Consider the following 10148-nt stretch of genomic DNA (forward strand, 5'->3'; position numbering starts at 1 on the left):
TACTGCCTTTTTTTTTTTTTTTAATTATGTGAATCATTCTGATTCTTTGAGTTACTCTTACATCCCCAGAAAGCCTGTGTGATGAACTCTCTTTGCCAATTCCCCCTTTCCCCCTCAGCTGGCATTCAGGGAAGCCATGGGGGGAAATGGGACAGAGATGAAAAGAAGGCTGCGTAAAAAGCAGGGGTGGGAGCAAGGGAGGGGAAAGGGGCGGTTTGGGTAAGGCATTTTGGAGGGGAATTTGGAGCCGCTGCTGCTGCAGGGGGAGGAGGAGAAGATGGAGCTGGATGATGAGCACGCAGGAGCGAGGTTGCCAGGCTCTGCGGGCGAAGGGCCGTGGTATGTGGGGCTGGCCGGTCGCTCAGACCGAGAAGGCAGCCCGTGGCGTGGAAACCAGTGCGGGACACAAAAGGGAGAAGGAAGGCAGGGAAGGGCGGGAGAGGGGTGGTGAGAGGCTAAGGAACTGGGGGAGCAGCAGCTTGGTTTGTAGACGCAGCAGGTACGCACCTGGGCTTGGTAGAGCGTGCCTCTGGCTGGGATGTAGAAGGGAGCCCCAAAAGTCTCAAAGTCTGGGACTCCCTCCCAAGGGATTTGAGGGGGAGGTGGGGGGAAGGACCTTAAAATGGCTCCAGTCACGCCTCAGCCTGTCAGCACTGCCAGACTGCAAGACGTGTATTTTATATAATGTGACAGAGTTTCTCGTGCAGTAGTGACGAGATTTGGCCTTGCTTATTGGAAACCTTCCATCCATCAAACACTTCTCAGCAAAATGTACATTTCATCACCTTTTATTACTGCTCCATATAAAACATAACTACCTACTGTTACTATTACTCCATTAGTGGAAGTAGCAGAGATCCACCCGTTGCTACAGATTTCAGCCAGGCTAATAAGCAGAGTGGGTGCCAGTATTGTGGCATGTGACGAATTTCCTTTTTCCTTTGGTAGAAGAGGGGTTTTTTTGTTTAATCGGGATAAAAGAACACAAGCTTGCAAAGTAAAGCAATCAAGTTACGAAATGCCAGAATTAAAGTTGCTTCTGCTATCCCAATTCAACTCATTGTGCACATGCCTTTAGAAACACTAATTGCGTGAACAGACTTCACATACTCATGAGATGGGCACTTTCTGTGTCAATATGTATTAAAACATAATATATTTATTGTCTAGTATGTGGCAATGTTTATTGTGTGCTATGTGAACCTCACCTAGACAACAGAATTTAATTTACTCATGGGTTTCTGTATGGCACTTCTCACCGTACTACCAGAGTGCTTCACAAATGTTTGCTTCTCACTGGAGCCACGGATGAATAATCTGGCAGCATTCCTAAATTAGACTGGGAGCTAACATGCAGAAAATGCAAGGAAAAAAACTCCTTCCGCTATCTTAGCTGCTCCATATGAAATATTTTGGACTTTGACTTTTTAAAAAATAGTACATGCATAGTCCCAGTGGACTTTAGTTACAGCTTTGTGTGCCCACTAGTTCACAAATCAGATGCAAATCTGAAGTTGGAGCATTAGAAAAGAACGAGTATGTTACTGGAGGTCACTTGAGGAACTCTGGGATTAAAGCTAGTCGGCATCATGTAAGAACTCATTGAGGTGGGAGCAGGGATTGCATTTTTTAGGACAACGTGATGGTATTAACCATAAATCCCCCCCCCCCTTTTTTTTTTTTTAAATCTAGCTTCTCACCACATTCACTGTATTTGTCACAGAATTTGGAAATGAATCAGACTAAAGTCTGTTTTATGCATTATAGTATTATCAATCTCATGTATTGAGAAACTGTAATCCTGGAATTTCTTGCACTTCAATGACAACTTTGATATAATTATGTTCCTGTTAAACTATTTTCTTTTGTGTAATATACAGAGTAATTAATCTGGTGTCTATCTGCCGAGATGGAAATACAATATCAGGAATGTATACCATTGATATATACTGTGTTGACGATGTATCTATGTAAAGTACATGTTCCTAATAACATGTTCGAGAAAGCTTTGATCTGGACCATTACAAATGCTTGTCCACACTAATTTACAACTCTCTCATCTTTCTTTTTCTCCTCTACTCAGGATATCCTTTTGCCTTGTTCCAGCGCTATTTCCTCTTCCAGAAGGAGACCTACCTCATTCATCTCTACAATGTGTTCACAGGACTCTCAATTGCTTACTTCAATTTTGGTAAGATGAGTTTGGGAAGAGAGAGCTGCCTGGCCCGAGGCATGCTGTGGTTTGGGAGTACCTATAATGGGAAAATGTAATTTCTAATTCATATCTCTCTCTCTTTCCCCCCTCCACAGGGATGCAGTTCTTTCATTCCCTGCTATGTGTCCTAATCCAGTTCCTCATACTGAGACTAATGGGTCGCACAATCACTGCCGTCTTCACCACATTCTTCTTTCAGATGGTAAAACTCTCTCTCATACCGTATCGGTTTGTAGAAAGGAGCCCTCTGTTCAATTTTGCACTTCCCAGTAGCAATGGTGGGTGGAAAAGTGGAGACAGATCAAAACCAGCTGGAGGAATTAGTTTGAATAACCCAAACAATGGTTTCTTTCAGACATACCTTATGGCTGGATATTACTTCACAGCCACAGAGCATTATGACATCAAGTGGACAATGCCACATTGTGTCTTGACCCTCAAGTTGATTGGTGAGTGACACCTCCTTCCTATCTCTTCCACTCTGCAAGCCGTCCTTCAGGGAAGAGAGGGCTGCTTGTTCAGCCCAACCAGCCCATCATAGGGCTTTAAATAATTGTTTCTCACCTCTAGGTCTGGTCATCGATTACTATGATGGAGGAAAAGATCCGGTGAGTAAGACACCATTGCTCCTTCGTTCCTCCTCCCCTCTTCTGTGTCATTCCAGTGAGCTAGAAGTCAGAAAATCAAGTTCAAAGGATGCAAGTTAGCATTTTTTGGTAAAAGCCATAGTTGAGAGGGGAGCATCTGCGAGTGTCTGAGGGCACTGAATTCTGGAGTGGAAAGAAATAATTCACAGTAGTGATTAGAGATGGACAACAGTTGTTTAATCATGTCAGAATATTATTCTGCCCCCATCCAAATTCCCCACGACCTCCTTCCCCCAAATCTGTTGCGTTAGATTCCTGATCCCTGATGCTCTGTGTCCTGTGAGTAGTGGTACCTTTCACTTGCAGACCATGAGCGCTGGATCTCAGTTCCCATCTTCCTTTCCTTTGTTTAGCTTTACCATATCCTTGTGAATGGTTGCCCTTTAGCATTTGTTAGGGCCCTGTTTTTAGAGCAGTTGAAACAGTGAGAGAAGTCACACATGACAGTGTTTGGGAAAGGACAGAACACTTGCTACAGTCTCTTAATTCTACTTCTATTATCTGCATTCCCCATCTCCTGTTTGGGGCCTGACCCAATCTGTAGCATCCATGGAATCACTGCTGACTGCAAGAAAACAAGGTTGAGCTGAAATTTCCTAAGCTGAAGTTTCAAGTATTTAAAGACGATGAATTCTTGCATCAAGAAGTAGGAATTGTTGGACAATAAGGTCATGGGAGAGTAGATGCAATTGTGGTCAGGGACTGCAGTCCTTGCCTTGCACTGCAGATACAGTGCTTTTACTATGCTGTTAGGGATGCATGTCAACAGATTCCATCCATGGTTTGAGCCTATTTCGGAATAGAGATCCGTGCAACTGGTCTCAACCATTGGATCTTGTTGCTGTTTAGAGGGGGTGGGGATAGAGAGGGCTAGGGAGAGGACTGGACGCGAAGTACAAAGTGCAAAGTTCCATGTACATGGAGAGCAAGAACCGAGACCACTAAGAGGTTAGGCTGAGAACATAAGAGCCAGAGCTAGTATGAGATCCCCTAGGAGGATGTTAATGCCACTCCCTTTGGTGCAGGAGTTCCTGACCCCTGAGCAGCGGCGATTTGCTGTCCGGGGAGTTCCTACCTTGCTGGAGGTCTCAGGATTCTCCTATTTCTATGGTGCCTTCATGGTGGGGCCTCAGTTCTCCATGACAGACTATCAGAAACTGGCAAGGGGAGAGATGACTGACGTTCAAGGCCAGAGACCCAATAGGTAATAAAAAGCCGCTTAGCTTCTCACCTTCCTAAGATCCCAGAATGCTGAATCCTCCACATTCCCTGCAGCAGAGTGGCTTCTCACCCGGACACTAAAGTACTGTGACCAAAAGTGATTTATAAGACAAGGCAGTCTTTCAAAAGTTGCTCATAACTCTCTGCATAATGTCCTAACGTTGTTCCCAAGAATGAACATCAACAACCATTTGACATCTTTAGTACAGCCTTGGTCCCAACCTGGTAATGTTAGCATCCCAGCTTCCAAATGGAGGCATCTGCTGCAGTGGAACGTGGTGACTCCCTATCGCTATCTCCCCTACCTCCTCTTCTCCACTTCTGTTTTTAAAATTATGAGTTTGACGGCCTTTTTCCAAGGCTTTTCTTTGACCTTCATATTTTTCTTTCTCAGTTTTGTGCCTGCTCTCAAGCGCCTGAGTTTGGGTCTCTTGTTTCTAGTAACCTATACCTTGTCAAGCCTGTACATCTCTGATGAATACCTCATCTCAGATGAGTATATGGTATGTATTCATTTGACAGTTCTCGGGTGTGGAAGAATCCCACTTCTCTGGAGGGCACTGGAGTTACAATAATGGATTATTTTTTTTTTAGTTTAATTTAAAAATAAGACAAGTCAGTCACTAGCGATAAGCCTTTCCATAACTGATTTGGCTTTACTGCCTGTCCTGTGGATTCCATCTGATGCAGAACAGAAATGCGTTAAGCTGAATTGAACCAAAGGAGAGCTTTTACAAATAGAGAATTAGTCTTAGAAGCTACTGTTGTTTTTGGAAACCTAACAGATATATATTGCGACCTTTTAGTGACCTTCCATTTAACTGTTACATGCAAAAAACTAGAGTAACTTGCAAGGCTTACCAAAATCTTTGAGGTTCTTAGAAAACTCTTAAGAAGTAATTCCTACCCACAGATTATCAGTGTGTCTGTGTCAGTATGAATAAATGAGGGTGTAACTTCTGCAATGATTATGCTAATCCCAGGGTCTTCCCAAAGTACCTATTTCAGTACAGCCACCTATTACCAAAAGAAGGAGAATGATGCATAAATTTGTATAAGCCAATAGCCTGGCAGTCCAGTCCATATAGCAGTCTCAACACATACATCAGATTAAAATGAAAAACATCTACCTTGTCTCATTATTGCCACTCAACTCTGGGTTTTATTTTTATTTTATTTCACTCTTACCTCTGCAGGAGAAGCCTTTCTGGTTCCGTTGTGGTTACATATTGATCTGGGGCAAAATTATACTCTACAAATACGTAACCTGCTGGCTTGTTACGGTGAGTCTAGATGTCGTTCCAGAAACAAAAGACAAATGAACAAAGGTAGCACCTTTGCAGCTACTTAGCATGCTCTTGGAATTAGCATGAAATGGAACTAATCCAAATTTTTGGAGATCAGTGGAGGTCAGTTGAGCTTGCTTTTAGTTAGCAAAGGCTGGCTAACTAAGAAGCAGGCAATTTTTAATCCACTTGTTCCATCTGTAGTGGTGCTTTCCACTCAACACAGTGAGAGCCAGAGCTTCCCCAGCTCTGCCTGTCAAACCAAATAAAAGGGCAATGTTTTCCTCTCATCTTTCTTGTGAATCTTTTTTCCATAGGAAGGTGTCTGCATCCTTGTTGGTCTGGGGTACAATGGGGAAGACAAGAATGGAAAGCCTCTGTGGGATGCCTGTGCCAACATGAAGGTCTGGCTGTATGAGACAACACCTTTGTTCACAGGGACCATTGCGTCTTTCAACATCAACACCAATGCCTGGGTGGCCCGGTGAGCTGGACAAAATTCCCGTTCTGTAACGTGTCAGTAATGTCTGTGTCGACAGAACCAAGATCCTAGGCTGAGAGGGAGCACTGGAGGAAGAATCTGCCAGTTCTCAGTTCTTACGCTCTTTCTTTCACGTTTTGCTGCTGTCCCCTTTGAAACAGGTTACTGGGTTAGACCGATCTTTTAATTCAGTCTAAAAGGGCAATTCATAAATGCAGGCAAGCAGCTGATGGCAGCAGGAGGGCAGAGGCTGGAATGGGACTAGAGCGAGCCCTGCGGCCTGCCTGGTCAAACAGACACAGCACTACTCTAACAGCTGGTCCCTACGTCACGCCTCTTGATGCTCCCTATCCAATGACTCAACTGGGTTTTGCTCCAGCGCTTGCTGGGACACACAGCTGAATTGTAAAATACCTTCATTTCTGTGCACAATGTTGGATGAACCACTTCTCCCCATTATCTGGGATTTCTTTACGACAAGGGCTGAGGTACATTTTGCCCTGGTAGGGGGAGCTGTCTTGCTGTTTCTGTCACCTCAGGGGTGTGCAAAGGCGTATGGTCCCCGGGCCCTGCACCTCTGACATGGAGAGGGGAGGACAGACAATAAACTGGAAGCACTTAGTTTGTTTCTTTTCTGCTCTAGCTACATCTTCAAGCGTCTGAAGTTCCTGGGTAACAAACTGCTGTCACAGGCACTGGCCCTGTTCTTCCTGGCCATTTGGCATGGGCTGCACTCTGGCTACCTGGTGTGCTTTCAAATGGAGTTGCTTATAGTCATCGTTGAAAGACAGGTGCGCTTTGTCTGACTTACCAGAGTGGGGTGGCCTGCGTTAGCCTTTCCCCGTGAGTCTGGAAACTGCCACGCTGAAGGCTTTACTTGGATTAACTATGAAAAGTAGCTGCTCGCTTTGGAATTCGTGTTCAAACGTGATACCGTTGTGTTCTCAAGCGTTCAGTAGGTTGCTGGCTTCTGCATGGGCAAGCCATAAATTTATTGCAGAAGCTGACAGGAAGAAAAGTGGAGAACTTGGCATATGAGTAGAGGGCAACTGACGTGCTTGGCAGCTGGAAAGGTTGGAGGACAAGCACATGAGCTGGATGCCTCTGCTAAATCTCTCAGTACTGAGAGAACAATGTTCCATATTTAAACTTTTTCTTCTTAATTAAAACGTTGAGCAGGATGGGGTACTTAACTGCTTTTTTAGACTAACTGCTTACTAAAATTCATTTTATGCAGCTGGATAGATGCTTTGGCCCCAGAGCCTGCATATGTAGCCACAGGACAACCAATTGAGAATAATTCTGTTTTTTCTTTAAATTAGGTCATAAACCTTGTTCGGGACAGTCCTCCCCTAAGCACTTTGGCCTCCATCACTGCCTTGCAGCCCATCTTTTATGTGCTGCAGCAGGCTAACCACTGGATGTTCATGGGTTACTCTCTGGTGCCATTTTGCCTTTTCACCTGGGACAAATGGATGAAGGTATTTAGTAGCTACAAACAGACAATCCACACAACCAACCCTTTTCCTTCCATCCAGTGTCAGAAGTTCTTGGCTCAAAGGTCCTTGCTGACCCCTAACTCTGCCTTTCTCTTCACAGGTGTACAAGTCTATTTATTTCCTTGGCCATGTGTTGTTCTTCACCTTATTATTGGTGTTGCCTTACATTCGCAGATTAATTGTGCCACGAAAAGAGAAACTAAAGAAAGCAGAATAACAGCCAAAAGGTAAGGCTGTACTATGTGGAGAGAATCCCACACTTGGACTAGGAGGTGAAGCGGGGCAGCAACGTGAAAGGCAAACATAAAAACACCCAAATCAAATCCAGCACTTCTCTCTTTTTCAGATTGTACCATCCGTGCATTTGTAGGAGTTGATTTAACACTCCGGAAGCAAAGCATCACCTGCCAAGTTTGCTGTGTTGAAGTATGACTTTTTTCAACGCAAGGAGGGGGAAAGAGAAAGCCCAGGGTCAGAGACCCGAAAGGAGGGGGAATGGAGTAAGCCTCCTTCCAGATCCTCCACCTTCTGTATGTTGCCTTATTTCTCTGCCGCCCTCCAGTGGACACTCGTGTCTCTCTGCTGATATCAGACGATTGTAAAACTCAACGCAGGCACTGTATTGGATTGGAGCCACCTTCTGACTTTTCTACGTTTGTCATCCAAGATAAAAATTGCTCCTGGTCTTTTTCATATTGGCTTCAGCTCCTTTCCTCTTGGGTGCCTTGGTGTGGGAGTGTGAACTGTCGCACACCACCAAGCAAGGGGATTCTACAGGACTGAGTAACTTCAGCTGCAGGGTGAGCAGGGCACAGCTAAGAATGTCACTTTGGTGACAAATTTGGGCTGAGTCCCTGCTATAAAGGGATGGAGCCTGCCCTTGTGTTAAATATGAGAAAGTAAAATACACAAGCACTCTTAAAAAAATGACCTTTAATAGGAGGAAAAAAGGTCAGTGAGGCAGTCCATTTAAAATTTCATTGCTCCAGAAGCTACAAAGATGAAATTGAAGTCTTTTCCCTTCCAGGAGCCCAAAGTCCTCCAGGTCCACACTGAAGTAAAAGAGCCTCTCCAGAATGTGGAGTCACTGTATAGGAATACATGATGAGAGCAGCAGCACTTCATACTACTCCCCAGACTTCCTCAAAGGCAGTAGTAATTTTAGCACATGTCAGGGCAGCAGAAAGGGGATAGTTGCTGATGGAGACCATCTTTTCTGTATAGTCAACATTGACCTGGGAGAAGGGGGGGGAGAAAAGAAAAAAATAAAGCCGCAAAGTTTTCACTTGGTCCCATCCCTCTCCATTGGTTGGAGAGGCACAGTATTTCTCCAAGGTTGAACACAGCCACAATAAAACACAGCAGACCAACTGCTAGCCCTCACTAGTGCCCTCTCTTGGGAGGGATAAAAGTCCGAAGTGTTGCAGTGCTGGGCCTTCTTTTGACAAGCCTACCCCGGGGGAAAAAAAGGGGGTGGGATGGGGTACACCAAAAGAAAAAAAAAAGGAGAGAAGAAAAAAAAAACCACCCATACTCAGAACAAGACTGAAATCTATGCTGATAAAGATTTTTACAACTCCCAAGTAAGGGATACATGTACTTACTGAGCCATGGGCAAAAGCTCCCACAACAATGGTAACTGGTTCTGCTGTAGGAACCAGTTCACGCAGATCTGACACCTTTGGAACTGCAAAAGAGGTACCTATCTTCATACAGCCCACAGGGAGATGATCACTGACTGGATTTTTAATCACCTAAAGAAAGCAGAAAGTTAGTATAGGTGTAGAGGTAAGAGGCCTTGCCACACAGCTAAGTCCATGGTTTGTACAAAAATAAATACATAAAAATACTCCTACATCACTAGCTGCAAAGGAGGAATGTTGGAACATTACCTGTGAACAGTCAAAAAATGTTTACCTTCAACAATTTCTGAGGCCCATCAGCTGCTCGAACGCTGAGTTTATGCAGCAACTGAACTGACAAGAGAAGAAAATGAGTTAAGCTGTCTGTTCTTTTGCTGGAGGAATCCTATCATCTACCTGGTAGACAAAAAGTCCATCTTTACAGTTCCTAGCATCTTCTAAAGCAGTCCTAAGAAGTACCGATCAGCAAGTTACTTTGCTGCTAGCACAGTCTCAGGCTGGCACTCCCCACTGTGCTAAGGAACACATAGTTAACCTATGTATCCTGGAACTCACCAAACACCACTTTCATTTCTCTGCTCGTTTCTCTCGCATTTTTAAGGTTGGTGGGTTGGTGCAACTTTTCTACTCTTCCCAGAATTCTCCCACTCCTAACCACCTTCCTGCATTATTTTGTGGCCGGTATAAAGTTTGAATCACTTACCCATAAGACCACAGAATCGATCAAAAGTTCTTGGGATTCTGGTTTGGGGATTGACTTCGATTAGAACATTCTTCTGGGTATGGATATAAACCTGCAGGAGACCAGCCCGATTCAGTGGGCTGTCCATGAGCATCAGGAGGCTCTGAAATAGAAAACACACAGTAGGGGAAATAGGAAAGGTGCAAAAGAGAGGGCTTTTAGAAAACTTGAGGGTTAGACCCCATGAATACAGAAGGGACTGATGCTGAGGCAGAAGTTCATCTGGCCGCATGAACTCTACCGTAAAGCTGAGAGAAAGTGATGCCACATCCAAATAAAGAGAATTACCGACAAACTGCGAGCGCAGCGAGTAAGGCCAAACTCACCCCCGTTCCAGGGGCACAACGCAGACCCCCCCAGACCTGAGGGACGACCTCCCCCAACCCTAATGCCTGCCCGCCCTACCGCCGCCCC

The 10148-nt window shown here is 44.7% G+C and overlaps 3 protein-coding genes across 3 annotated transcripts in view; 2 read left to right on the top strand and 1 right to left on the bottom strand.

Moving 5' to 3' along the window:
* LPCAT3 (lysophosphatidylcholine acyltransferase 3) overlaps nucleotides 1–7896 on the top strand; it is an 18115-nt gene extending 10219 nt beyond the window's left edge. The window contains exons 2-12 of the mRNA XM_009892870.1: nucleotides 2084–2191; nucleotides 2311–2417; nucleotides 2571–2664; nucleotides 2786–2823; nucleotides 3888–4066; nucleotides 4478–4586; nucleotides 5280–5366; nucleotides 5687–5853; nucleotides 6494–6641; nucleotides 7173–7331; nucleotides 7450–7896. Coding sequence (XP_009891172.1) covers nucleotides 2084–2191; nucleotides 2311–2417; nucleotides 2571–2664; nucleotides 2786–2823; nucleotides 3888–4066; nucleotides 4478–4586; nucleotides 5280–5366; nucleotides 5687–5853; nucleotides 6494–6641; nucleotides 7173–7331; nucleotides 7450–7566 — 1313 coding nt within the window. The 3' untranslated portion in view covers nucleotides 7567–7896. The remainder of the gene's footprint in view (nucleotides 1–2083; nucleotides 2192–2310; nucleotides 2418–2570; nucleotides 2665–2785; nucleotides 2824–3887; nucleotides 4067–4477; nucleotides 4587–5279; nucleotides 5367–5686; nucleotides 5854–6493; nucleotides 6642–7172; nucleotides 7332–7449) is intronic.
* A 370-nt stretch (nucleotides 7897–8266) lies between these two features.
* Nucleotides 8267–9834, bottom strand: EMG1 (EMG1 N1-specific pseudouridine methyltransferase). The gene is made up of 4 exons (XM_009892369.1): nucleotides 9696–9834; nucleotides 9267–9325; nucleotides 8954–9103; nucleotides 8267–8584 (listed from the first exon to the last, which is right to left on the bottom strand). Exons 1-4 carry the CDS (start codon nucleotides 9826–9828, stop codon nucleotides 8471–8473), a joined length of 456 nt encoding a protein of 151 aa, XP_009890671.1. The 5' UTR covers nucleotides 9829–9834; the 3' UTR covers nucleotides 8267–8470.
* A 102-nt stretch (nucleotides 9835–9936) lies between these two features.
* PHB2 (prohibitin 2) overlaps nucleotides 9937–10148 on the top strand; it is a 10366-nt gene continuing 10154 nt past the window's right edge. Inside the window, 1 exon segment of the mRNA XM_009892880.1 lies at nucleotides 9937–9992. Within this exon segment, the coding sequence (XP_009891182.1) occupies nucleotides 9937–9992 (56 nt within the window).

This window comes from Charadrius vociferus, unplaced genomic scaffold, assembly GCF_000708025.1.
Source record: "Charadrius vociferus isolate BGI_N301 unplaced genomic scaffold, ASM70802v2 scaffold301, whole genome shotgun sequence".
Taxonomy (NCBI): Eukaryota; Metazoa; Chordata; class Aves; order Charadriiformes; family Charadriidae; genus Charadrius; species Charadrius vociferus.